Raw genomic sequence first — 27,952 nt, 5'->3', positions numbered from 1 at the left:
AGGAATTTTTTAGACGGTGTGTGACGTGTCCTTCGCTCCAGAGCTCCAAGCACTCTACCTCGTTGCAGACCTCTGAAGTGCAGCTCTCTAAACATGACGACCGTCGGCGAAAGCTCTTGTTCTCCGCCAAAATCCGCAGACGGCGACAAGCCGGTGGTCGTCAGGGTTAAGCGCAAAGCCTCTCAGTCTCGTCTCGACGCTTTATGTGAGTTAGGGTTTCCCTTCGATTTCTCAATTCCAATCCCTTCAAATTTGGTTCATAAAAATTGAAACTTGGGTTTATATATGTGGATGCTTTGTGTAATCTAGGGCTTGAAATCAGTGAGAGACCGCTGAAGCGTCCGTTGTTAGATTTTGAGAATTTATCAATCTCTGATTCATCTAGGAAAGGTATTTACTTTAGTCGTTTTCCACCCGCATTTCGATTCCTTGGACTTGATTTTTGTTTGGGATAACGAAAACTAGGGATTTGCTTAGTGCATTGTTATTGTCGAATTGAGTATTTAATAAACCATTTTGAAGCAGTGGTTCCTAACGGATTGTAAAAACTACACTATTTGGAACTTATGAGGAGAATTAGAATTTGGCAATCCTAATCAAATTAATTTTACAGTCATCCATTTTTCTTAATTCTTTTATATATTTATTTATGGGGAAAATTTGAGTTTGTTTATTTTTTATTTTTTTTGTGTGTTAGAGGAATTCAAGACTAAGAAGGTTTTGGTACAGCATGTGGAGACAGTAAGAAGCTCTGAGACGGCCATTGATGTTGTCCAGTCATTTGTGGTCAGTACGGCAGTTTGTGTCTTAACTAAATGATGGGTTTTATTTACTTTTGTTAATCAGCGTAAGCTGAAATGAAGTTGTAATGGTTTCATCATCATAGTTTGATTTTGTTCAAGTTTTGTAAATGGGGTTTTCTTTTGATGTCTTGTCTTGATGAGACTTTGAAGCTATCGATGAGTGCTTCTATGCTGAAAGGAATGATGATTAGTGTCTGTTTCAGTGGAAATCTGAGGTTATATTTGTTATTCTTGTCTTCTTGCTGAGAATGTGAAACAATTGGGTTCATAAACCTTTTGTTCAGCAAAGGACTTGAGTTTGTTGGAGAATAAATATTGAATAGTAGAAAAGAAATTTTACATTTTGCCTTTTGTCTTGCATGTATAACATAATTGTGCCGTGTTTTTGTGCATTAGTAGCTTTTTTGTGTTGACTAATTCTTTATAAATATTGAGTTTTTCGTTTTCGTTTGAGTGACATGTGGGCCTAGTTCTCTTCTTCTACAATTCTGTTCATTTCATGTGCTCCACACTGTTGTGTCAAAGCATGCTGCTTGAATTGCATTCTTTTTCCCGCTTATAGGAAGTTAGTTTTTTCTTGTGCAAAACCATGTTGTGCAATTCTCATTTGTCTTAAGTTCTTAAGAATATGGATGATGGTGTCTTACTTCACTGTTGCTTTAGGAGCCCAATTCCGTTGATGCATCTGAAGGTAAAACAAATTTTGAGGAGCGAAAGCGCACTTTTAAAAAGGAAAATGTAAGCTCTCTCTCTCTAGGACACACAGATCACATCACATGGAACCATGCTTTAGCTCACTGTCTCAAATATGATTAAAGAGTTTAATTACTTTCCTTTATTGTAACACTTTTTCACTTCCTGTCTATTGTTTAGCAGAGACAAGGTCAGCTGTTATCTAAAGCCAGACAAGAACAGGAGGTATTTTACACAGCAGAATACGCACATGTATATTTAATTATTACTTACATCAAGTCCATTTGTGGACATTCAATAAAATTGAAATGGTACTTGCATCTAGGACTTTCAGTAACATGTACATATGTACTATAAATGACATCTTTTTTCTTTCTATTCTTGAGATGATGATATGTGTTAAAGTTCGTTATGAATCGTGTTGACCTTGTTAGGTGATCATTTTGCAGTATTTCTCGTTGTCCATTTATTCGTATTTCTCATTGTCCATGTATTCTATAGTTCAATTTGATTTTTTTAATAGTAAGTATTGTCAGACGGCTCTTTAAGTTGCATCTGCCTTTCATGTTAGAACCATGCAATTGTAACTGCTCTGGTAGTTTCTTTGTGAGATCTTTATCAATTTGATTCATGTGACAATTTGTTCAGATTAAGAGACTTGTCTGGATTTCATAAAATAGTGATGAGGCCAAAGGCCTATTTTGATGAGACTTTATAATAATTTTTTTTATTGATATTACATGCATTTGGATTATTTTTCATATAATGTTTGATTTCCTTAGGATAAATGTACAAAAATGCTTCATGTTCTATTAGCATCTTCATTCAGTGCATGAAATGACGAGAGGAACCAGGAAGACATGCCACTCCTCAATGATGTTTGGGGTCTAGGCTACATAGGACTACTAAGGGATAATTATTTAGACAAGTGGTAGCCATAAATTCATCTTTGTATTTGTTGACATACTTTAAGTACCTGGCTTCCTACAATTCTATTTTGTTTCTCTTCCTAGGTGTGCACTCAATGCTATGATGGAACCATATAACACATTAGTACCCCTACCATATGTTGGGACTACAACCTCCTTGAGTTGCACAAGAGTATGTATGTAGCTTCCAGTTTTTTTAGTCTAAAGTTATAAGGAGGCACTAGGATGGCATGTGTATAGTCTTCTTGCACCATTGTTTTCATGGGACAAAGAATGACATTTATATGCTTCAATGTCTTGACTTGAGATTCGCTTGGTGGAGGGTTGTTGAGATAATTTACAAAATCAATGGAATAAGTTGAACTTTTATGTTAGAGCTTGTTAAGTGCTCTAACCAAGTTCTCGCAGAACATTACTTGACCTGTTTGGCTCCTTACTACTCAAAAATCACCAAGCTCCATGGTTCAGCTTGTGCTCATCATAGATGGAAGCTTTGGTCACAATTGGTTTTGAGATAAATTTGATCCTGGACCTCAGCACCTTACAACCCCTTTTGGCTGTAGTTTTTATCCAAAAGAGTTTATTCCAAGTGTATATGGATCTGTTTTATGGTTTCTGTAAATGATTCAATTTTGGTAAAATCAGCAATTTAATGTGTACTTGGTGAAACTTTTATTTCTAAATTCCTTTTCCAGACTATATTTCATCTTCTTTCTTCTTTTAGGTCTTAGCAAAAAATGCTCGGTTTGAACAAATATGGAGGAGCAGAAGAGGAAACAAAGAGGAAACACATAATAAAGCATTAGATGAAATGTGTCGGTTTTATGATGTTGTTCGAGTTGATGTTGAGGAAAGATCCAATAAGGTGCAACAACAGGAGTAAGTTTTGTCATCACGAAATTCCTTGTCAGGTTATATTTGCAAAATTATTGTTGATAACGATCACCCCTCTAATCTTATTGCAGGGATATATCTTTGGAGGATCAGAGGCTTTTGTCTAGTTATCTGCCTCTACTAAGAGAGTTCATTCCAGCTGCTGCTTCAGAGATTGAATCTGACTTGCATGTTAGCATGTCCGAACAAGGTCATTTCATCAGCAACTTTTATTTACTTTCTATATGCTTTTCTGTCTTCAGCTTAAACCGATATCAATTGAGAGAGAGAGAGAGAGCGAGAGAGAATAATGATTGAGGATGTTGTTAGCTCTTGCAGCAATTATTTATCTTCTCTTTAAAAGAGACAAGAAAATAAATATCTTCTTTTTTTTTTGTGTGTGTGTCAACTTTGTTCAATTTGATTATTCTTTAGGTCAATCCTCTTGAAGATTAATTATTATTTAAGCCTTCTTTCTCAATATTAGTACTGACCCTCTCTTTTTGTTTATGTTTTTCATTACACTTGGGTGAATCCTTCATCTGTGCTATACATTATCTACAGATGATTATGTATACGACTTTTACACTACAAGGGATGACATGGTCATAGCTCATGAAGATGTTCCAATTCCTCTGTAAGTATCAAATATTCTGGATTTGTTTAGTTCCACTTATTCTTTTTCTTGCTGAAGTTAATATATATCCTTGATTCAGTGTACAAGTTGATGAGGACGATTTTTATGATGGGCCTGACGAATCAGAATATGATAGTGATGATTCAAATGGTAATTTTAGATTCTCTTCCTTCTCTTTCCTAAATTCAAAATGCCTTCATTTCTTTCTTTTTTTTTTTTTTGCTTATTCTTTTATGGTGGTTCTCAGCTGAAAATAATCCTCGACACGATTATCCGGATGAGATATCTGAAGAGGAAGTGGAGAGTAGCGAAGCCTCAGAAAATGAGTCAGAAGAAAGCGAGAGTGAAAATAATAGATCTTTGAAATCTGAGGATTTAGACCAGCATGGCTTGTTAGATGATGCAGAACTCTCAGAAAATGAGTCAGAAAAGGAAAGTGAGATTGAAAATAATAGATCTTTGAAACCTGAGGATTTAGACCAGCATGACTCTGAGATTGATGATCATTTTAACTATGGCGGTGATGATTTTGACTATACTGATGATGATGATGATGATGGTCATGATGATGAAGGGTGGAGATAGTTTTTGTGAATGAGCATTAGCTTTGATGGAAAACCAATCTTGTTCTTGCAAAGATTTGTGATTTTGGCCCTTGAAAATGCTGTGATTACTGCTCCGAAGTCTGAAAGAGTTGTTAGGAAGGTAGTCTAATGAGTTCGAGGTTTAGGAATATAAACTTGTACAGACTTTGGACATGGGCCTAGCAATTCAGGGTGCTTAATGGACATTGCCGATTTGTTCTCTTGGATCTTCCTTGAGACAATGAATTATGGCTGCTTATGTATTTTCAGTTTTATCTGTTACTCTTCTCTGAAAAAGAGTAATTTGCGGACACGTGTTAATATGTGATTGGAGTTATGTCGGTACTAAAAGAAAATTTAACATTCTTCAATATGATCTTCTGAGGAGAACATTTTGTTAGAAATAGTAGATGTATAGGGCAAGTATCATCATCACATTTGAATTATTAGTAGCTTCACAAGTGTTCTATCACATTTGTTACTCGAATTACAATCAATTTTGACAATAAAATTGTTGAGATCTCTATCCTCATTTCTTTTAGGGTTGAAGAGTTGTTTGCAATAAGTTATTTATGGAAATAGGTGGCCCGAATTATTCATTTGAGAAATGCAAAAATCCAGCACATGCCACTTGATTATATATAATCTTTTAAACCATCTCAGGGCAAAAATTATGGGCGTGCCATGTCTTTATCAAAGAAACTATATTGCAAAGCTATGATGTTTTCTTTCACGCCACTAGTAACATGTTTCCAATTTTGAATTGATTCACCAAATCGTAAATAGTTGATGGGTTGTATAGCTATCCTAAAGCAGTCAACATGGTTGATTGATTTCCTTTAAATAATTTTTGAGGTGGTCGGTCATCCTTAAACTAACCAATAAGGGTGTTTAAATCGTCCAAACTAAGAGAGGTGGTTGATTAAACCTCAAATAGGCTTAAGAGTTGTTTGACCATCTTCCAACAATCTAAGGGCCGTTGATATTTTAGTCTTTTTTATTTTATTTTAAGTATTGATGATGCAACATATTTTAGGTATCTATGACGGTTTTATTTTTCTTATTCAATTAGAAAGAGTTACAGAGAAACTAACAAGCGAGCGGATGCGAGTTCCCTAACAATAAGGTTTAATCCAAGAAGAGGGAGACATTGAAAAACAGTTATTAATGTAAATCAAGAGAGAGCTTAGTTGCTATTGCATCATAAAAATTAAGTCTAATTAGTTCAAATCAAAGTCTCACAAAAAAAATAACGTCACACTTCACATTCATTTATCACGTAATTGTTTTTAATTGTTTTTAATTGTTTAAAGTCCCTTTATCTTTTGAGCTTCCATTTAGTACAGGTCCAAGGAGCACAGGCAAAGAAGAGATAGAATCCAACCGTACGCAGACAATGAGATAATCATGGTCTATTAAATGAACGAACTACTAGGATTTGGCATGTTTCAATTTTCACACCCTCCACTATCCTAGTCATTGTCTATTTTTAATAATAAAACAAACGAAATTAAACTCTACACGTGGTGCATCAAAGATTCAAAAAATCATAGAAAGTTTAGATAGAGAGAAAAGTGGCGAACCCCCAGTAACCAACAGGTGATAGGTAATCTCATGATTCTCATCTCATCTCCTCTGATCTCATCTACATATCCGTCACGATAACCGGGCGTTCAACTCAAACACAATTTTGCTTCCTTTTTGCAAGATGCAGAGAGCAAAAGTTCTGGCTATGGAGAAGATGAAGAGGATCTTCCAAAGCACACTATCTCACAGAAATTACCACCCGAGGCATCGCTGCCTCTCCCAGCTAGCCCATTCACATACCCAAAGCGTTCTCAAAGAGAACGATGATTTTCTCATACCCAAAATGCCCCACTTCGATTACACTCCACCACCCTATACTGGCCCATCTGCAGCTGAGATCTCGAAGAAGCGCAAGGAGTACCTCAGCCCTTCCATAGTGCACTTATTCAAGAACCCTGTAAGTTCAATTCTTTCTTCTTTTATCTCATAGAAATACATAGAAATCAAATGCAATTCTAATTGTTGGAGATGCAGACAAGTGGGTGCTCTTGGAATGCTAGTGACGTTCGGTAGTGGTAAAGTTTGTGTTTTGTTTTACAGTTCAATTTGGTAGATGGATTTAGATGTATCTAAATCAATGGAATAGTACCTTTTTTTTTTTTTTTGGAGATTTATACGAGTGGGTGATCTTGGAATGCGAGTGATGTTTGGTATTTGATAAAGTTTGTGTTGTGTTTTTACAGTTGAATTTGGTAGATAGATGTAGATACATAGAAATCAAATCAATACTACTTTTTTTTTTTAGAGATTTGGACAAGTGGGTGATCTTGGAATGCCAGTGATAAAGTTTTTGTTTTGTTTTACAGTTGAATTTGGTTGATGGGAAAATGCAGTATTTGTATGACGAAAATGGCCGTAGGTATCTGGATGCCTTTGGTGGAATAGCCACTGTGTGTTGTGGCCACTGTCATCCGGATGTGGTGGCAGCAATTATTAACCAAACAAAGCGCTTGCAGCATTCCACGGTTCTGTATCTTAATCATGCCATTGCAGACTTTGCAGAGGCTCTGGCATCTAAGCTGCCCGGAGATCTCAAGGTATATTGCTTGGCTTCTGGCTCTAGATGATTCATTTTTTATGTTGTTATTGTTTGCGCTGGCTTTATGAAATTGGATGAGCTTTTAGGTTGTTTTCTTCACAAATTCTGGGACTGAAGCTAACGAACTGGCTTTGATGATGGCACGGTTGTATACGGGCTGCCATGATATCATTTCACTTAGAAACGGGTATCATGGGAATGCAGCTGGGACGATGGGAGCTACTGCTCAAAGTAATTACAAATTCAATACTGTTCAGGTATATTTTCACAATTGAATCAGTCTCGCTTTTTGCTGAGATGTCTCCAAGTATTTAATATATGCATAGAAATGCTTGTTATATTGTTGTAAGAATGAACATGCAAAAATCCAACTTCCACTCATTTTTAATGCTGATACTATGTTTATGGCAACAGATTGGAGTTCATCATGCCCTGAACCCGGACCAGTATCGAGGGGTGTTTGGTTCAGATGGAGTAAAATATGCTGGGGATGTTCAAGAGATAATTGACTATGGAACTTGCGGTCGCGTAGCTGGATTTATTGCAGAAGCCATACAGGTAATATTGCCAATAAACCGCAGACAGACACACGGGACACACACACAGACTTGCTTTTGTGTGATTCTAACTCAGAGATGGTTAATTTTGTTCATTTCTAAGTGGACGCTTCATGATTGACAGGGAGTAGGTGGGATTCTGGAGTTGGCTCCTGGTTACCTGCCAGCTGTTTATAGTAGTATTAGAAAGGCAGGGGGCCTCTGTATAGCTGATGAGGTTCAGTCAGGGTTTGCTCGGACAGGCAGTCATTTCTGGGGCTTCGAGGCACATGATGTTGTGCCTGATATTGTGACTATGGCAAAGGTAGATCCTCCTGGCCGCCGCTGGCATCCCTCCTTTCCTGATCATCTTAGACCTCTATTTGCATTCCTTGCCCAATGCTTTTAGGGAGTTAACAGAAATATTCAAGCATAGCATCATTTTGAGAAATTGCCTGTGCTAGTTTATGACATAGAAAGCATTTAGTAATGAACACCTGATTAAACATGTCATGTTATGAGATAAAAATGATGTGAAATAGAGTTGCCATTGGAAAACCGAGCTTATCTTTGGAAAATTATGTTCAGATGGTGAATAGAGAAGGTGCATGACTCTCTTCCCCTTTACTATTATTCCACCTAATTCTGCTACATTCAAATATCATCGAATTGTTAGATTCCACAAATGATAATCCATTAAACACTGGATGCGAGAAAATCAACCTTTGCTGGTTTGTTTCACATCATGTGCATGGTTTACTGCTTCCCCATTGCACCAGATGCATTCATACTTAATTATTGTCTGATGCCAATTGCTTGTTTGCACAAAGTATAGAGATGGTAAATGTAGATTCAAGTAAAACCAACTTTGGCACTTCTTTCTTCTACTGCGAAATACTTAAAAGTTCTGCTAGACATTCTTAGAAGATCTTTAGAAGGCTCATTTGTGTTTGCCGGTGACAATTTTATGCACTTTATATGCTTGGGTATGTAATGCTTTTAGTTTCAGAAGTTGAGCTTTCTCTTTCTATTGTTTCCCCAGGGAATTGGAAATGGCATTCCCATTGGTGCAGTGGTAACAACTCCTGAGATTGCAAAGGTCTTGACATACCGCACTTACTTTAACACGTTTGGGGGAAACCCTGTATGCGCTGCTGGTGGTTTAGCTGTTCTGAGAGTAATTGAGAAGGAAAAGCTTCAGCAGAATGCATTCGTTGTCGGGTCATATCTGAAAGAGCGTCTTACTTCCCTTAAGGACAAGCACGAAAGTATAGTTCCTCTCTATTTGTTTTAAATATCACATGATCTGAACATCATCTAAAAATTTCTTGATTGTTTCTCTTCTTTGCATAAGACCTCTTGTATATATATATGCAGTTATTGGGGACGTGAGGGGAAGAGGTTTGATGCTTGGAATTGAACTCGTAACTGACCGTCAGCTAAAAACTCCAGCAAAGGCTGAAATTTTACATCTTATGGACCAGATGAAAGGTCTCTCTCTCTCTCTCTCTCTCTCTCTGTGTGTGTGTACATACACAGTTAATTTGTATTGATAAAATTTTACTCTGATATCTCAGAATTGGGAGTGCTGGTCGGGAAGGGGGGGTTTCATGGAAATGTATTTAGGATCACACCTCCCCTCTGCTTCACTAAGGAAGATGCTGGTTGGTTTTTCTTCTTTTGTTTTACCCTTGTTGCTATTCCAAGCAGCTGTCTATATCTTTTCTCTTTTTTTCCTAATCCAAGCAATTGTCTATCTCTGTGGTTGTAGATTTTCTTGTGGACGTGATGGACTACACACTTTCAAAGATGTGAAGTCTACAAGGATCAAGTGTCAAGGTCGATTATGCATTATGAGTCTCTATTTAACCATCAATATAATGGATTGTTTTTATGTGTATCTATATCTGATCGTCTGCTGGTAATGTAAGTTGTTCATGCACGTTCCGGTTTCTATGGAATAAAATGCTCTAGTCTTGCTGGAAGCTGATGAGACACCACCTCGTTGTCTCTCTCTTCTTTTGCAGCCTGGACTTTTCTCATAATCAAGTGTCAAATTTGATTTCAGATAAAGACCAATTACTCAATCTTACTTTAAATTTGCCAGTGTGTAGATCTGAAAATTGTAATTTTTTTTTTTTCTTCTAATCAAAAGGGGAGAGGATTACAAAGGTGGGTCTCTCCCAGTCTTAATCCGAATGGAGGAGAAAAAAAGGGAACAAGCGGGTATGCTTTCAAACACATTGTGGGAAGTGGCCCATTTAGCAACCGAGTGTACGCTGAAGTTAGCACATCTTGAAACTTTCGACGCGATCTAAAAATTGTAATGTGCGATCACAAAGTTAAGACCTTTAGATGTTTTTGGGTTTTTTTTTTTTTTTTGGTGTCAAAACAGGTGTTTTCTTTGGCATGTAATGGGGTTTTCTGAAATATTTTATGGACAAACCATAGGGAAAGCAATAGCAAAATAAAATGTCATAACTTGACGTAATTGTTATAATTATTCGTGGAATCAAAATGAGAATAGATTTTTTTAAATGGAAATGCTATAGGGAACCCCCTTTCCAGTCACTCCAGGCTTGGAGAATGGCTTCAAAAGCTCATATGGCACAACTCCAGCTCCGCTCCTATTCTTCAAGTTCCTGTTAGCATTCCTCTCATCGACAGTCCCTTCAATCTCTGTCAACCTCCCGTTAAACCGTTCAAAGGCCGCCTTAATGATCGGGTCTTCGGCCCACGCAGGCTCTATTGTGTCTCCCAAATACTCCTCGTCCGGAGAATGATTTGATAGGATGTCCAAAACAGCCATCACTCTTGTCGCTTGAATTTGTGAAGGGAAGCATTGTAAGAGCGCGCCTTCGGGCTTTTTCAAGAAGTTTTTCCAAAATTCTTCAGAAGGTTCTTCGGTGGGCATATTTGTTCTGGCGACGGTTGGCCGGTTGGGAAAATAACCTGCGTAAGTGTACTGTCCGAAGTTGACGGCAGCATGGTGGCCAGATGTAACCCATACAATGGTTGTGATGATTTGGATGAGGTCTTTTGGGGTCTTCAGAACTGGCCACCATGGTTCGTCCTTTTTGTCAGCGTGGCCTAATGTTCGGATTTCAGTCCACCATTGTTGTAGCTCTTGATCAGACTCTATAAGGCTTGGGTTCGGGTAATAGTGGTTCACATAGTCACTCACCCATTCTTTGATTGCGTCCCAAAGGAGGAGACCGTCATTGGCAAAAGGGTAATCCTCAATTGTGAGCTTTAAGCCATGTGGAGCACTTGGATCTTCAACAGCCATTCCCCTGTATGTTAAGTAGAAAAAATCAAGAATTTGGTCAACATCGATTTGAGAGAGAGAGTTCATGTGAGAAAAAAAAGCTCAAACTCGAAAACTGGTATACAGTTGTTAAAAACAAAAACCATTTTACGATAATTAAAGAAGGTTTTCTTGGTCAATCGAAAATGTTTTTGGTTTGACCACGATTTACCAAACATCGAAAATTGGGAAATCATTTTACGTTGAAACAAACAGAGCATAAGTTAAATCATCAGTTATTCTGAAAACTTATGCGGGTAGAAATCAATGAATTTTTATCATTTATATATTAGTCCTCTAATATTGGAGAGAAAGATATTGGTTTAGTTATGAAATCACCTGTTAATTAAGTCAGCTGGTAATGCCTGCAAGTTGAACTGCCACTGCTGGTCATAAGCAGCGGAGCTCAACTCCCCGGAGTATTTGGCAGGTGCAAATGAGGTCTCAATGATCCCTCCTGCATTAATAAGTGCTTCTCGAGCAAGAGCGTTAATCTCCATAGTGTACCGGAAATGAGGGTGCAATAGTCTATAGATCGGGTGGACCACACTGAGTTGCCTGTTTGTTGCGATTATGTAAGGTTCTGTAGCACAATGAGTTCTTAGCCTGCAAAAGAGATGAAAACTTTCCTGTTAATAGTGTGATACAATAATTTTCATCTTTAGCCTTATATATATATATATATATAGATGAACAAATTAACGGGAAAGAAAATTGAGAAGTGGAGCATACCAATGACTAACAAGTTGGTGATAACCAGAGTCATGGGCAAGAACATGAACTTTGGCAAGCCTCCATAGCCAGATACTTGTAGCATCCCAACTAGGCACGTGAACCTCTTTCCACTGTGGCTTTCCATCCATTGGTGGCCGAGTCAGCTCAATGGCCAATGGCCTTAAGGTGCCATCTGGGGTTAGGAAGAACAGCGTCCGTGATCCATACAAAGTTGTCCCTTTAACCTCTCTTACTTTGCTCACATATGGTAATAATAGGTCATGGTAATCTAGAATGAATAACTTCTTCTGATTTATGGCCTGCATGTATACACATGAAATTAATTATACCAAATTTATGTGTGACAGAGAAATGATGATGACTATTTAGGAAAAATGATCTTCTTCATTTTAAATCTTCCCAATTTTCTCCAGTTAGTGCATTTAGAAGAGCAAAATTCTCCAAAAATTTTAACCTCAAAAAAAATTGGACAATTTTGCCTTTCTAAATGCACTAATGGGAGGAAATGGAGGGGATTTGAAATGAAAATGATCATTTTCCGACTATTTATAAGTTACCTCCTTGACCGTCATAAAACCTCTGATATCTCGCTCAATCATTTCTGTAGTGATTGCTGATTCTGGGGGGCCATAAATCTTTGGGTCGAGTTTACTCTTCAACGGCCATTCCTACAAAAATTTCATACAATTTTGTTTTTTTGTTTTTTTTGTTTCATTTAGACCAAAGATTTTAAGAATGACTCTTATGCCTTGCGAGATGCAATTTTGAATGTCATAAAAAGATTTGACTTTTCTCACTAGACACCAATTAATTTTTAGATGAGATGGGCAAAAGTCCAATCCAACCGATGGGGTTATATAGAGCGAGGCAGGGGCTAAAGATGTTTAGGTGGGCGGTTAAAAAATGCCTTATATTTGCTATATGCTCGTCCCCTTAATTCCCTGCTTATTAATTGAAAGTCCAAAAATCATACCGTAACCAACTGAATGCTGCAGGGGTTGAGACCAGCAAGAGTCTGCCTACAAAATTCGGCATCCCTAAACCAAAAGAACTTGTCTCCTGCATGCATGCACGTGCAAAAAAACTAGCATTTAGAGAGAAGCTAGGTAGAGGCATAAAAAGAAAAAAGGAAAGAAGAGATATATATGTTAACGTCTCACTATCCATTGTCTCAGGGGTCTCAAAGCGCAACATATTTTCTTCAGAATCAGTGATGGCCTTGAGAATCCTGGGCAGGAGGGTGCGGAGGAATTCTTTGTTTTGGTTTTTGAGGGGAGGCAAGTTAAGCCCCTCGTTGAAAAGCGAATCGATGGCGGTGAAGTAGGGAAATCCAAGGTCAGCGTCGATGATTGCCGTCTCTATGGATGGTACCACCGCATGCAACACTGAGTATACTGAGTTGGCTGAGAATGTTAGCTGTTTTACTTCGGCGAAGCACTCATCCCGAGGAACATACACGCTGCTGCTTCTTTTCTCCGACAATGGATCTATGTATATATATATACAAATCATCAAAAATTGTTAAATGAAGCTTATTGATAAAAATATAAAAGCATGAAGCCGTTGATATTATATTTTATTTGTTTATTCTTTATTTTCCTCTACCCTAGGAAATTGGAAAACCATCGCAGGTGAAGCGCCAACAATTTGGATTGGTGTGTTGAGTCGATTGAGAACTTGTTAAGAACCATTACACGATCTATTTACTCTTTAACCTAGATATGTAAATTATTATTTATTTCAAAAGCTTAAATTGGTAGGAATAGGTAAATTTAAACCTAAATTAAATGTTAATTTAAATGGAGGGTAATTTGATGGAGTCAAGGTTTAATCCTAAGACTTTTGACTCTGATACCATGTTAAATTTCACTTATCTTAAAAGCTCTGATATCATGTTAAATACCCACAAGTGGTGATTTAATTTGGTATGAGAGTCATTTGTGATTGAACCTTAATTCCGTCAAATCACCCTATATAAATTAAACATTTCACATGTTAGACCTCATCTATTAAATGAGAAGTTGAGCTCACACATGATAGAGCGTATTAAAGCGTTGATTACGTGATTAAGAGCATGTTTGTGATTGCATTTTAAAACTTAAAAGGTACTTTAGTACTATACCTAAAAAAATGTGTCAAATAAAAGCTAGCAGCTTAGCATATTTGGTAAAAAATTTCAAAAGTATTTTTTTGACTTTTTTACTCTAAAAATGGCCAAAACTTAGAAATAAAGCTTTTGCTAAAAAAACGTTTTTTAACGTAAAAGCTCTATTTCTCAAATACAATCTTAAACATATTCTAAATTTACATATTTTTATGAATTTAAACTTTTTAGATAAATGAGAATTTAATATTAAATAAGTGACAGCATGACATGTTAGATTGGTTAATCCAACCCCCACAACCCATTTACTGAATAGGTCCAGTTGGGTTTAACCCAAATACAATAAATTTGACCCGTTATTTTAAAGTTTTAAGTTAATAAAACGTAAAATTCATACTAACTTTGCACCTTTTTCAGTGCGCTGGCGTCCAGTCCTGCAACGTCGGGGATAAGGGTGTTGTTTGCCGCCGAGTACTGATCTTTTAAGATTTGCACTACTATCAGGATCTCCAAGATCGTTGTACACATCGTAATCGTACACCCTTTCAAAGCTCTTGCGTTCTCCTTTGCCATTACCTCGCAAAATCACAAGCTCTTCTTCTCTTAGCCTCCTCAGCCCATCTGGTGTCTGGGATGGTAAGTATGACTGCTCCCCCATGCACAGAATAAACATAAGTCTCGAAGTAAAAAAAATAAAAAATAAAAATAAAGAAAATCGATATGAAAGTCTTGAAAGAGACAATATTAACCTTCCATTGTTCTTAAATTATGACATACATGTGATTTTATTTTATTTCCCATCCCAAAATAAAATAGGACAATATAGTATGTCCTTTATTAGTAAAATGATAATGATTTAAGGAAAAAAAAAAAAAACTATAGTGGCTTAAAATTGGCTTGGAATTATGTGTAGAGAAATGATAAAAATTATTTTTCATTTCATTTTTTACCTATTTTCATATAGTGAATAAGTGAATTCATTATTGAATTTATGTAGAACCTACGTTGATCCACAAATTCAATAGTAAATCAATTAAATTTTTTTTAAAAAATAATTGAAAAATAGTTGAAATAATAATGTGCAATATATGCCTTCAAATTTTAAGTGTTTTGGAGAATTAATTATAGAATTATCAGAAACGACAGAGAACTTCTTTAAGAATTAATAATTAATTAATTCTTAAAAATTATTTTTTTAAGAATTAAAAAGAAAAAAGATATTAAGGATTAATGAGTGGTTGAGAGGACACATTCCATTTCGGACGGGACCAATTTTGAATCTGTGATAGATGCTAATCCAATAAAATATTGACAACTTATTTCACATGCACGATAACTACTCGACACTGCATGCACGCAAATTGATCTCTGCTGGTCCATGCATCTTGCTGGCTTTCATCGATCATATATATATATATATATATATATAAGGATGAGATGGCCAAAAGCATGGGAAAAATGTGAAATAGAAAAATATTCAAATGAGATTGTTAATATTTATTTTATGACAATATTTTAAAGTTAATGTATTTAATTTATAAAAGTGTATATGAAGTTAATATTATTACTTTTAAAAAAAATTAAAATCATATACACTATTAAATTGCTTATTTTAAATTTTAATTATAAAATGATATTTTTATTTTATTTAAAACAAAGAGAATCATCACACCACAAATTAAATGATCGACTTATATATCGTCATGAGCTAGTCACATCAGAACTGATAACTATTCATCGACAGGCTTATCCTCATCCACTAACATGCACCTTTCCCCGCCCCCACACCCAATCAATCTCTTCATGCATGTATCTAGCTACCAAAACATTATGTTAAGCTGCTGAATATGGGTGTTTCAAAAATGTGGGTGGCAAAATAAAAAATGTAAAATCTTTTAACAAAACATTTGTTGACGATCGAGGATCTGAATGTTTGATAAACACTTGAGGACAAAGAGGAGATCATGCTGACCTTGTTTGCAAAGAAGACCCTCTTCTGGGGATTGTCATGCTTTGAATGAACCCATGAATTAGAGTTGATATGAACAGGGCCATTAGAGAAGCCAGTGAGGATAATATCCTTGAGGAACATCTCCTTGTGGTGCTCATTCTCTACTAAAATGGCCCCAACCTCCCCGAAATCTGCTGGAACTTCAAAACTTGACTCGTATTTCACTTCCTCCTCCTCTTGGCTCGTCTTGTGTGCATACCCTTTAATTGTCTCCTTCTCTAATCCCGTCCCTTCAAATTACACAAATATATTAGATACACTACTTTACAGAAATTAAATATGACAGCATATATCCATATTATTCAATAATGGAGGTTTGGATCCATCACCCACATACATCCATACCTACATTTATATCAAATATGCATATCTTACATATATTCATCACTTCCTCCTTTCTTGGTACGTTTTTTTTTGCTTCTTCTTTTATACGAGTAAGTACAAGAACAAACAAAATCAAATCTTGCCACCAAACTAGACACAGCTTCATAGGAAATTTTCAAAGGCAGAGAAGGCTATCAAAAATGCTGGTGATAAGGAGATGTTTGTGTTAGGTGGGTTTCATCTGCAACTTCGTCTAAAGCCCGTCTTCCCGAGAGCCTCGTCTAGAGTCTTGTCTGAAAACCGTCCGGATGGGCTTCAGACAAAGTTGCAGACGAAACCCTTTTTATGAAATCCTTAGCTTTTTGGTCTACATACATCATCCTCTCCAGGTTAGAAGGAATTCGTCCTCAAATTCACGTCCTCGTTATTGAAGTCCGTAGGAGTAGTTCCACCCGTTCCCCCTACATCAGTGGTGGAGATGTTCTTGTATCGCTTGGGTGAGTGAGTTACGTTAGTTGTAATAATCTTTTCCTTTCTCAATAATTAGGCTGAGGACTCAAAATCACATCTCAAAGAATAATAAGCTTTAGGGCTTCCAAGAGAGTAATTTAAGTTGTAGCTAGCATAATAATCTGTTCAAAGAACAAAAAAAAAAAAAATTACATGAATTCTTCCAAGTTGAGAGATTACTTACTAGGATCAAGGTGGGTGCTAACAAGCTCCAATAGGAGTGTTTTACCAAGTAAATCTTTTATATCATCTAGGCCTCTGGCTATCCCAAGGTTTGAGAGGAAGCCACCAACACTAAGTTTCACGGTTACAATGGCTTTAACAGAAGTGGGCTTCTGATCATCATCAGTAGCAGTACTTGCTACAGCTTTTATGCTGCTGGGGATGAAGCGGGCTCGAACACTATTGTTCTTTTTGTGCCTTGAGATTGGAAGTAGTAGTGCTGAAGCATTGCCATGATTGCCGGCATAGATGGGGGGCTTGAGCAACAGGAAGGGGGTTCGGGTTTGAGTTAGCTGTGGTTTCATCAACATCTTTTTGAGTTAGAGAAGCTCCTATAGCTGTTAAGGTTTTATAGGAGTTATGTGTGGCTATTGGCCAATTTGAGCACGTGATCTATCTAGAACAGGATGTTGATAAATATGAGGAAGAGCGTGTATGAGATTGTGTTTGAAAAATATAACTTTTAAGTTAAAAAACGCTTTTAAACAAAAGCTTTATTTTTAAACTTTTGTCAAAAGTGCTTTTTGGACCCTTAAAATTGTTTTAAATTTTTTTATCAAACAAATATTTTTTTTCTTCAAACGGACTTTTTGAGTGTTAAAAGCACTTTTAAGTCCATCAAACGCAATTCCAAACAAGTCCTAAGTCGTTAATTTGCACGTGAAAAAACAATGGAAAATGAGGCTCAAATCGTCAAACTAAATTTTATGCTTTTTATCCTCATTGAGCTAGAACTAGCTAGAAGGATATAATAGTATCTTGTACAAGTTTTGTATAAAAATTGAGAGAAAATTTCACTTATACTTCTAATTTTTCTTCATTTTTGCAATCATATGTTAAAAATCGAAAAATTATTAATTTAGGGTCACCATTTTTTAGAAGTTTGTAATATCAATCTTGCCGTTCAAATTTAGTGCTAAATCTTAACATAAAAAGTGAAATTCTCAAAATATTCTCATCCAAATTCAAATGTATTTTTTGTAATTTTATAAACGTCTTAAAGATATTTTGGAGATTTCACTCATCAACCGTTTGATTTAACGCTGAGTTTTAACTGGATGATTGACATTGCAAACTTCTAAAAGATAGTTATCTTAATTTGACACTTTTAAAATTTAAGGGGTATGATTACAAAAGTGATAAAATATTAAGGATAGTAAGTGAAGTTTTTTTTTAAAAAAATAATCATTGAATCAATACTTGTAAAAAACCAACTAAAGTTTTAAAACATTTTCGGTTTACCAGAAAACCCTCATTAAATTTTTCGTAAAATAGTTTTTGTTTTAACAAACATAAACCATTTCCAAAATTTGAGCCGACAAAAAGTTAATTGATACAAACGTAATAGTCAACCCCGGCCATACAAAAATGCCTACCTACTGCATTAGCCTCTAACCAAAATTTCCAAGCATAGTTAATTAAGATTCCCCGGCCCACTCTCATATCAATCCAATTATGAAAATACTCAAGGATATGAGTACTTTTCGAGTGATGCTTGAAACAACAGCTGATGGTCGGCCATATGAAATAACAAATGGCTCTATTATTTGAAAACACCATATCATATATATATATAATATTTGCTTGAGAATAATTTGCATAGGGTCGTAATACAAATTAAGTCGTTTGTGCCTTCCAATAATAAGTTGACACGAGCTTGAAATAATAAAGGGCTCTATTTTGAAAACACCCGATCATATATCTTTTATCACTTATGGATGAAAAAAAACCCTCCGCAACCCATTCTGAACGCCACAAGTGAAACGAGTACTGTAGTTATTATAGCATATTTTTATTTTATAATTATTTAACAATATTAGTTAATGTGGCAATTTTAACTTGTTATGAAGATTCAACTCTATAGTATGATCTTCTCAACGTACAGCTGTCCGCGGAGAGGCCAAAAGATTATTATATGGATTGCATGATGATATGATATCTAATCCATTTGGATGAATCAACTGGGATCTGGATTTTTTTGTCTCCATTTGAGATTGAATCAGCTGGCCCGGCCGGGTCCTCTTTTGTTTTCCCTTCTTGGGTGTTGAATTATTGATGATTATGCCGGTTGGTATATCTTTTATCACATGACGTGCTTCTGAGTGATGATGATGTGCTTCTGAGCGATGATAGAGAGAACACCGGCGTGATACACGCCCATGTTTTTTAATATTTTTTAATATATATATTTTTAATTATAATATTAAAATATATTATTTTAATATTAAAAAATAAGGTGTGCATCACGTTTTCTCTTTATCATCACTTTGTGCTTCTCCAGCTGTATGCGAGAATCGAGATGATCCAAAAGGATCCGCTCTATTTTTTTTCCCTTGCCTAAGAGGTAAAATGGTTTTAAAAAAAAGCATGAAAAGCTTGATGGCTGGTGGGTTTCTAAGTCTAATTGTAGAATGTGCATGCAAAGGGCACATGGCCCTTAGTTCGTGAGGTCTTTGTGATTGCAGTCTTCCACATGTTGTATTGTACAACGACTCTGGCTTTCGGCAGAGTAAAGATATATATATATATATATATATATATATATATATATAAAGAGAAAAAAACAAAAAGTACTCGTTTCTGGGGCTGCCCTATAGTACGGCCATAAGGCCCATAACATACAAAATTAAAAAAATAATAATTCATGAAACATTTTTAAATCCTTTGAGTTGCCAAGGACCCCACACCAATAAAGGTAGGTTTGCCCTTGCCAGATGTCATGGGTGGTCCCAGGGGCGGAACTAGGATTTTAGGATTGGGGGGACGGACTTATAGAATACATAAATATATAGATATATATAGTCTTTCTTTATAGGTGTGTATTTATGCTAAATAAAAACTGAGAACTCTTAAATTTAATTTCATATTAAATTGTACGACATTACAAAAGTTACATGTCTATAGAATCATCAGAGAAAAGATCAAGAGAACTTTCTTTTACTATAGACATGTACAAAAAAGATCAAAAAAAAGAACATAGCTTCTCCTTCAAATTATGCTCGACGACGATCGCTAATGGAATAAAATTCATCCATTATCATCTCTGAAGTGAAATTCTTAGCAATTTCTTTCTCAATATAAACTACCAAATGGTCTGCAAGAAACTCATCTTCCATTCTAGTATGCAATCTAGTCTTTACAAGTTTCATGGCAGAAAAAGCTCATTCTGTAGTTGCAGTAGAAACAGGGAGAGTCAACACTAGGCGAATCAATCTGTCAATCAAAGGATAGATCTTTGATTTTTCTGAAACTGCCAATCCTCTGCATAACTCAGATAATGTAGACATATTCTGAAAATCTTGATGCTTTGGCACATCAAGCTTATAATGCTGCAACTGAAATTTCAAACAAATTTTTTCTTGCTCGGTGAAATCTCGAGGATAAAACTTCTCAGCTAACTTACATATATCATCAATCTTAAATGATTTGTATGCATCTTTAGGGCTTAAAGCAACGCTAAGAATGAGGAGTTCCACAGCCTGCTCATTAAATCTATTTTTCAATTCTTGTAACTGGAAATCTATTGCAGCAGTAAATATATCAACTCTAAAATGATGCTCCATTGTTGTTGGAGACCCTTCATCTTGACGACAAGATCTACCTCGAGCTCTAGTGTAATGAGCATTCATATCAGGAATATCAATATCATTTTCTTCACAAAATGATTTAACAGTAGTAAGCAAAGGCTCCCACCCATCATCTCTCATCTTTTGAATGAGTGATTGTGTAGTTGAAACTTGACTCATGGCATTTAAAATGTCTAGTGACTTTTGTTGCAAAGATTGGCAAAGCATATTTGTGAGTCCCATAATTTCTTTCATCAAATGCAATATCAAAATAAATTCAAATGATGTTAATATCATGTAAGCCGCTTCAGCATCACCACGTTGAGAATAATTAACTCCCTCATTTGAGATCTTGTTGATAACTGAACAAGTTGCACCATACATTCTTATCATGCTACAAACAGATTGATAATGAGATGACCATCGAGTATCTCCAGGTCGTTGCAAAGTGTCAATTTGGTTTATCCCCCTTCCAGTCTCAATTGCATTAGAAGCAACCAAATTTTCAAGTTCAACAGCATGAATAGATTGCAAGTCATCATGACGTTTAGAAGAACCCCCAACAATATTAATAATTGAAGCCAACTGGATAAAGAATTGATGAATGCGCTTGGCTTCTCTAGATGTTGCAACTAAAGCTAATTGTAGTTTATGAGCCATGCAATGCACATAATATGCATAGGGACAATCCCTAACAAATAAAGCTTGTAACCCATTCCATTCACCACGCATATTACTAGCTCCATCATATCCTTGGCCTCGAATATTTTCAATTTGGAGATTATAACGAGAAAGAACAACACATATCTCTTTTTTCAAAGTTGATGCAGAAGTATCTTTAACATGCACAATATGAAAGAATCGCTCCCTAATAAAACCATCTTTATCAACAAACCTCAAAATAATAGCCATTTGCTCCCTTTTTGATTCATCCCGAGCTTCATCAACGAGAATGCAAAATTTGGCATCCCCAATTTCTTTTCTAATCGCATCCCGCACTTTATTTGCAATGATATGTAGGATTTCCTTTTGAATTTTGGGTGATGTATATTTGGCATTTTTTGGAGCATTTTCCAAGACAAGTCCAGCAACATCGTCATTATAGCTTGCTAGGAGCTTTACCAATTCAATGAAGTTACCTTGATTTTTCGAGCCAGAGCTTTCATCGTGACCTCTAAAGGGACATGCTTGGAATGTAAGCCATTGAACACTATCTATAGAGGTTTTGAGCCGCAACTGATTATTCTTTGTTTCTTGTAATGTTTGCTTTTCAACTATCTTGTCAATATGCCCTGACTGATTCATTAGATCCTCACAACATTTCACGGCAATATTATGTGGTGAATTTGGATCTTTCCCCACATGTCTCATTAAAGAACTATTCATCCCATCGCTTGCCTTTTTCCAATTGTTAAAACCTTTCCCTGTAAATGCATCTGATCCTGGACGACCTGTTGGTTTCTTAGCAAAAACATAGCATGGAAGACAAAATATAGCATCCTTTGATTTTGAGTACTCCAACCAAGTTGAGTATGTCTCAAACCAAGAGGCTTGAAATCGGCGACGATTATTACCCATTCCTGAATATGGATATTCCGAAAGCTTGGGTTGACATGGTTTGGCTCTAATATAAGCACGTCGAATGTCATCTTGTAAGTTAACAGGGAATTCCCATATTTGCGGACGTAATCCTGGATCACGTTCCAAAAAGGTAGCATTCATTTCTTCAGGTTGAATTCTTGGACATTTGGAGGGACGCTCATTAGTCACTAAAGCCTCGAGATCCGTTGCTAAAGGTTTCTCTAAATGTGTACAAGTACTAACTTTTAATTGACTCGCATCTTTTTTCTTAAAGAATGAATCAAGTGTTTTTGGCTTTCCCATATTTCTCTTAACTTTAAGAAAAATTATGGATCAAGAATTAACCTGAAAAATATCTAAAAGTATAAGATTTTTGTTTAGAATTTCATTATATTTCTTATTATCACTAACAAGTGAAGGAATGCCAAATAAATTAATAAATTCAATCCTATCAAATTAACCCACAAAATCTAACAATGAAAACTAAAATAAAAAAATTGTATAATTTTTCTATATCAAAATACTCATCGATTCGAAATCTCATGGCATCATAAATATAGTACAAACTACTAGCAAAATAAACTAATCATAATCTCTAGGGTCAAAAAAAAAAGTACCTTTCAGCGTGATACCTCGTTCTTGCCTTCCCAAAACTGGTTGTGCCTTACCACAATGTGACCTAAATTTGTCAAAACCTATTTATCAAAAAAAAAAAAAAAATGTTAAAACCTGATCACATATCACATACTTTTGGCATCTCATTCTCATCTATGGACCATAGTCATGTGACTCAACTCCACTCTTAGCTACCAATTGAATATTATAAGATCATTAGTTCATTACAATTTACACTTTATTATAAAACATGTAAGCTGAAAATTCCAATTGAAGGCTAAGCTTAGAGCCTCAAACAATGGAAATTTTTTAAGCTCACATCCTCACACAACAAGTCCATTTTATTTTTTATTTTTTTTATTTTTAAGATTACATTCTTTACTGGAGTCTGGATGTAATAATGATTTGCATTTTCCAAGTTGACTATCTTTTGAGTTACTACCAAAATTCACAAAATTTGACAAAAATCTAAGGGAAATAAAGGCACCAACTCACCTATAACAAAATTAAAAAATAAAAATAAAAACAACACGTACAAACCCAACAAAAAAAAAAGAAAAAGAAAAAAAAAGGCAACTTCACGTGATCACTCTCAGGCACTCACTATTACCAAACAAGTGAAACAACAATTAACAAACTAAACAAAGTCAAAGTGGGCAAGTGGCAAGTCACTCACCAATCACCATTCACCAACAAAGGCAACAATTAGCAAAAAAGACAAACTTCTTGAAACTTCCTATAATCCTATTCAGACTATTCAGTATTGAAATAAAAAAAACTGCACTGACCTCGTGCTGGCGACAGTGGCGAGGCAGACTTTTTTGTCTCTTGCAGTTTCACTTTTGCTTATGCTATAAAGTTTAAGGCTTTAAGCCTTTTCAAATGCTTGAGACCGAGAGAGAAAATAAGAGTTTTGCAGAAGCCAGAAGGTCACGCACACAAACTGACGCACTCACGCCGCTCACCAGACTCCAGTCGGCAGTTAGCCAGTCATCACACACAGACACACGAGTCACACGACTTTGGCCTTTGGGCTTCAGCCTTCACCGCTTCACAGCCTTCACGCCTTCACCAGTTCACTGCTTCAGTTTACCAAAAAATCAGAATCTGATTTTTTGAGTAGAGATAAAGAGTTGCTGAGTTACAGTCTTGCAGAATGCAGATATACATTGGCAGAAAAAATAAACAAGCTTACAACTTACAAGCATCTTCAATCTTCCAACTTCCAACTTCCAAGCATTAATTTTTCGTTAAATGGATGATGGATCTAAGATTGTAAGAGAGATCCGCGGCTCACACTTCCATTCTAGAGACAGTAGAGTGGTTTTGGTGAAGAGAGATGAGAGAACTGAGAAGGTTTCTTTGAGAAGCTTTTGTTTTCAAGAGGAAAGGTCGATTTTGTGCTTTTTGTTCTGATGCCAGGCTGCCAGCAAAGGTAAGTTTGATGTGATGCAACAAAAAAAGCTTAAAACTCCAAATTAATTTTAGTTGTGTTAGTTAGAAACAAACCAGAGAAAGACTATATCGTTTATGGCAAATAGAAAGATTTAATTTTAGTTGGGGTGAAATTAAAAAAAAAAAAAAATTAAAGAGGGTAAAAATATTATTTTGGGGGGACGAATTTATAAATTTGGGGGGACAAATTTTTTAATTTAAGAGACAAATTTATAAAATATACATATTTAAAGAAAAATTTCAAAATAATGTCCCCCCACTTCTACACGTCGTATTTTTTCCTATTCAATGGGGGTACGGGAAAAACTCTTTTTGAATTGCTTTAGTGCATGTCTGGCTCTGATTTTTATCTTCCTCGTCTTTTCTCTTTAGTTGGGAGGTTGCCACTTAATTGCCAGTAAAATATTTTTCAATATCTTTCTTTCTTGACGGGGTTTCTAACCCAATTCAATTGTGCTCCTACACTAATTCCTTTGTCCTTCAAGTTATACTTAAATTACAATATCTACAAACTTTTAAAAAGTTATAATTAACTTCTTCCAAATTATTTAACCCTTTCACTTAATTATCTTTCGTTAAATTTTTTTGTTAAATCGTACTAGAGAATGAGTCACTTGCAATTCTGATGACTTGTTTTTGACATAATTAACAACCATTATACCCTTACTTTAGGCATTAATCTAAATGTCCAAATAACCTTAGTTCTATTACGTTCAGACAAAAATAACCTTAATAATTGTTATGAGTGCATATATATAGTGAAATGGCTCTAGAATCACTTATCCGAAAAAACCCTATAATTGAAGCAACGTTTTGATTAACCAAAATAAATCCATTGTGAATGTCGTCGAAATGCGGAATTTAGACCCCAACGATCATAATCAACAATTAAAAACAATTAAAAACAATAATCAAACTATTTAGTAAAGCTAAGAGTAAGGCTAACCACCTCCTAGTGAGGTTCTTTGCCACCTTGGGTGGCTTCACCAAGGGAAGAGGGATGGTGTTCTTTCCTTTCCTCCTCCCTTCCTCCCCTTCCGCTCCTCCGTTTGGTCTACTCTTCTCTTTCTTTTTTACCTTTTCACCAAAAAAACCCTTTAGCTGCTCCCTCTCCCAGCCTCCACGCCTCACTCCGCCGTCGATCCTTCACCGTTGGTCATTTGGAGCCAGGTTTGGTTGTGGTTTGTAGATCTGGTTCTTTCCAAGCCCGATCTATGGATTTTGGTCACTCCTATCTTCAAACGTGTCGCCTCACCTTGTTCCTCGGGCCCTTTGCTTCATGGTGCACCGCCACAATCTTCTGTCTGGCATCCACGTGCTGGTGTGTAGAGCCAACTTGCGGTTCGTGTGGATCTTACTCGCGGACGTGTGTCATGCACGCGCCTGCAAGGGGACTGCTCTCCTCTATCAGTGGCTTCTCTAGTGCTCCCCACTGCCGCCTCCCTCTGCTGCTACTGGTGTTTTGTGGTTTTTTAATTTTCTGCTTTGTATCTCTTTTGTGTTTGTTGTGTTATATTTGCTTTAGTTTTCTTGTATTTCTGTGTTCTTTTGTGGGTTATTTGAGCTTGTGTCTCCTGATCCGTTGTTTTATTTTGGAGACATTTGTGCCAAAATTTAGGAGTGTTCTCTTCTCTCCAACGGCTCCTGATGGAAATGCAGTGCCTCTTCAAGCTAGTCACCTTCTTCAAACACCCTTTGTGGTGCTATTTCTTGGTTTTTCAACCAAGATCCAGAGGACTGGGCCATTTTTTTGGCCAATTTCCTATTATTTGCTTGTATTTGCTGCAGTGTATTTTCATTTTGGGACTATTGTTAAGGAGCTCACCATTTTTTTGATTTTAGAATCTCCTACTCTCTCTTTCTTTCGAATCAGGAGTAGGAAAGATCTTCCCATATAATCCCTTTCCTTATTTGATTAAAAAAAATAAAAAAGATAATCCAAGAGAGAGAGAGCGACAAAATTGTTGTGAATTTGCTTACGGAACAATAATTATATGTCCATATATAGTACTTGAGTCTTGATTCATTATCAACTTTGAATCTTGATGGTCTCCACAACCTCAAAATGTTTCCTTAGCCTCCGAGAAATTTGTATCAATTGTACACTGAAGTAATGGCCAATGATTAATGGTGCTTTCTTCCCTTGTAAGAAAAAAAGTGATGAGTTCAAAACTAACTTGCTACAGTACTGGTAAGTAGGGCCTGTTCGATTTTAATATTTATTTTGACATTAATATTATATTTTTATTCAAAAATCATTCTTCTCACTTTTGAGATTTAAAATTATTCATTTTATTCAAAATCATTCTTAATTAATAATTATTGCCTATAACAAATTTATTTTGAGATCATTTTTGAGATTCAATTAATTTTTCTATTTTTCTCTATTTTTTTATTTATTTATTTTATATCCAGATGCATATTTTCTACTAGACATCTATATGTAAAAATATTTACAATTAATGAAACACAATTTATAATAAAAAAAAGTTATATTGTGACTAGATTAAAATAAATTTTAAAAATAGAACAATAAAGTTATTCTTACACGCCTACCCCTCATCTGGTCGGGGTGACCACATGACTTATTGCATGTGGTTCCTGCTGACCAGTTTCAACCACAATCGAGGTGGTTGTATGGCATTTTTACTGTGTGGCCAATTTTACCGGGACATATGTGGTCATGCAACTATCTCTCTTTTGTGGCTATAAAGTCCCTCTCTTTTTTCTCTCCTTTTTTTTTTTTCTTTTTTTTTTCTTTTTTTTTTTAAAAAATAGTTTTTTAGTATTTTTAAATAGTAAGTTAATCTCTACACGGATAGGGTTTTTCTCCAAACTCTTCGTCTATAAAAATGACATGTATTACTTTGCATATAAAAAACACATGTTGTTTTTAATTACAAAGACAAAGCTGAAATTTTTTAATTAAAAAGTCATGTAGTTGGAGCAAATGCTTTCGCTCGAGCGGCCTTTGAGCGAAGGTCAATTGATCTCTCAAGTACTTTCTGAATCATAAGTACCATCTCCTAAAACATTCTTCTACCACTCAAAAGTTTCCATAAAGATGTTAAAAATACGATCTACATCAATTGTGGACTTGGATTGGGCTTGGGATGCATCTCCTTGTGCTTCGTGAGTCAGCGGTGGAGATCATATAACCCTTTTTCGTTGACATTTTGGCCCAAAATTATAGTCCAATTCGGATTGACCTTCTCTAACGGGAGGAGCAAAATCAAATTGCCCCCTCCCTCCCCCCCAACAATAGGGTAGTTTGAAATTCAAAGGCCTAGCTGATCAATTGCTTTTAAAAAGAAAAAGAAGGAAGAAAAAAAGTAAAAGATCAAATATTTGATCACTTATTAGTTCCAACAGATTACACAAACATAGAAAACCTTACAACATTATTACAAGCTATAGCATACGGCTTACTACTAATTATTCTGCTTTATAAGCCAGCAGACAATTAACATAGTTGTTTCCGAGTGAAATAGAAAGCCAAAGACAATATTGGGACACAAAAGAGGTCCCTATTATTCAACATTATAAATAAACAAGGTAGCAGAAGACATTAACGCTAGCTCCCCATGCATGCATGCATGCAGATTTGCTTCAATTCAGCATCACAGCTTCATCGCTCCTTCCACAACTGGAGCCATCGCCACTCCTTGATTCTGCATGTGTATGTTCCAATGCCATCCTATATATATCAAACAAAACCAATCGTTCATTCATAACCCATTAAACTAAACATTTAGTTTCAATTGTATTTCAATTGATATATATATATATATATATATATATATATATATATATATATATAGAGAGAGAGAGAGAGAGAGGG

General features: G+C 35.8%; 4 protein-coding genes across 7 annotated transcripts; 2 read left to right on the top strand and 2 right to left on the bottom strand.

Annotated features, from left to right (window-relative positions):
• Nucleotides 1-10: 10 nt before the first annotated feature.
• Nucleotides 11-5,047, top strand: LOC132164637 (RNA-directed DNA methylation 4). Of its 2 annotated transcripts, none has more exons than XM_059575179.1 (10): nt 11-205; nt 310-390; nt 698-786; nt 1,467-1,541; nt 1,680-1,721; nt 3,150-3,304; nt 3,391-3,509; nt 3,863-3,935; nt 4,015-4,085; nt 4,183-5,047. In XM_059575179.1, exons 1-10 carry the CDS (start codon nt 94-96, stop codon nt 4,518-4,520), a joined length of 1,155 nt encoding a protein of 384 aa, XP_059431162.1. In that variant the 5' UTR covers nt 11-93; the 3' UTR covers nt 4,521-5,047. The 2 variants fall into 2 exon arrangements, with proteins under 2 accessions (XP_059431162.1, XP_059431161.1); XM_059575178.1 differs by having other exon boundaries at nt 1,677-1,721.
• Nucleotides 5,048-6,054: 1,007 nt separating this feature from the next.
• On the top strand, nt 6,055-9,709 carry LOC132164578 (alanine--glyoxylate aminotransferase 2 homolog 2, mitochondrial-like). Of its 3 annotated transcripts, none has more exons than XM_059575110.1 (10): nt 6,055-6,125; nt 6,234-6,503; nt 6,913-7,143; nt 7,232-7,402; nt 7,560-7,703; nt 7,827-8,006; nt 8,724-8,949; nt 9,059-9,172; nt 9,259-9,345; nt 9,453-9,709. In XM_059575110.1, exons 2-10 carry the CDS (start codon nt 6,252-6,254, stop codon nt 9,494-9,496), a joined length of 1,449 nt encoding a protein of 482 aa, XP_059431093.1. In that variant the 5' UTR covers nt 6,055-6,125; nt 6,234-6,251; the 3' UTR covers nt 9,497-9,709. The 3 variants fall into 3 exon arrangements, with proteins under 3 accessions (XP_059431093.1, XP_059431092.1, XP_059431091.1); XM_059575109.1 differs by having other exon boundaries at nt 6,073-6,125; nt 6,228-6,503; XM_059575108.1 differs by lacking the exon at nt 6,055-6,125 and having other exon boundaries at nt 6,132-6,503.
• Nucleotides 9,710-10,139: 430 nt separating this feature from the next.
• LOC132163186 (linoleate 13S-lipoxygenase 2-1, chloroplastic-like) lies at nt 10,140-17,205 on the bottom strand. The gene is made up of 9 exons (XM_059573372.1): nt 16,857-17,205; nt 15,800-16,068; nt 14,236-14,473; nt 12,884-13,210; nt 12,697-12,782; nt 12,281-12,391; nt 11,721-12,022; nt 11,328-11,594; nt 10,140-10,974 (listed from the first exon to the last, which is right to left on the bottom strand). The coding sequence occupies exons 1-9, from the start codon at nt 17,203-17,205 to the stop codon at nt 10,215-10,217; spliced, it is 2,709 nt and encodes a 902-aa protein (XP_059429355.1). The 3' UTR covers nt 10,140-10,214.
• Nucleotides 17,206-20,055: 2,850 nt separating this feature from the next.
• LOC132163185 (uncharacterized) lies at nt 20,056-22,344 on the bottom strand. The gene has a single exon (XM_059573371.1). The coding sequence runs from the start codon at nt 22,342-22,344 to the stop codon at nt 20,056-20,058; it is 2,289 nt and encodes a 762-aa protein (XP_059429354.1).
• Nucleotides 22,345-27,952: the final 5,608 nt, after the last annotated feature.

This window comes from Corylus avellana, chromosome ca10 (assembly GCF_901000735.1).
Source record: "Corylus avellana chromosome ca10, CavTom2PMs-1.0".
Lineage (NCBI taxonomy): Eukaryota > Viridiplantae > Streptophyta > Magnoliopsida > Fagales > Betulaceae > Corylus > Corylus avellana.
The sequence above is the reverse complement of the archived record's forward strand: the minus strand, read 5'-3'. Positions and strand labels throughout refer to the sequence as shown.

What these genes read in the sequence shown, in the direction of transcription:
- LOC132164578 (XM_059575109.1), top strand. Translation starts at nt 6,228, where the DNA reads ATGCAGAGAGCAAAAGTTCTGGCTATGGAGAAGATGAAGAGGATCTTC. An exon ending in CCTTAAGGACAAGCACGAAA is followed by an intron (nt 8,950 to 9,058) that starts GTATAGTTCCTC and finishes ATATATATGCAG; the next exon opens with TTATTGGGGACGTGAGGGGA. An exon ending in CTTCACTAAGGAAGATGCTG is followed by an intron (nt 9,346 to 9,452) that starts GTTGGTTTTTCT and finishes CTGTGGTTGTAG; the next exon opens with ATTTTCTTGTGGACGTGATG.
- LOC132163186 (XM_059573372.1), bottom strand. Translation starts at nt 17,205, where the DNA reads ATGTTGATGAAACCACAGCTAACTCAAACCCGAACCCCCTTCCTGTTG. An exon ending in TAGCACCCACCTTGATCCTA is followed by an intron (nt 16,069 to 16,856) that starts GTAAGTAATCTC and finishes TGTAATTTGAAG; the next exon opens with GGACGGGATTAGAGAAGGAG. An exon ending in GTTTTATGACGGTCAAGGAG is followed by an intron (nt 12,023 to 12,280) that starts GTAACTTATAAA and finishes GTATACATGCAG; the next exon opens with GCCATAAATCAGAAGAAGTT.
- LOC132163185 (XM_059573371.1), bottom strand. Translation starts at nt 22,344, where the DNA reads ATGGGAAAGCCAAAAACACTTGATTCATTCTTTAAGAAAAAAGATGCG.
- LOC132164637 (XM_059575178.1), top strand. Translation starts at nt 94, where the DNA reads ATGACGACCGTCGGCGAAAGCTCTTGTTCTCCGCCAAAATCCGCAGAC. An exon ending in TGTTAGCATGTCCGAACAAG is followed by an intron (nt 3,510 to 3,862) that starts GTCATTTCATCA and finishes CATTATCTACAG; the next exon opens with ATGATTATGTATACGACTTT. An exon ending in TGATAGTGATGATTCAAATG is followed by an intron (nt 4,086 to 4,182) that starts GTAATTTTAGAT and finishes GGTGGTTCTCAG; the next exon opens with CTGAAAATAATCCTCGACAC.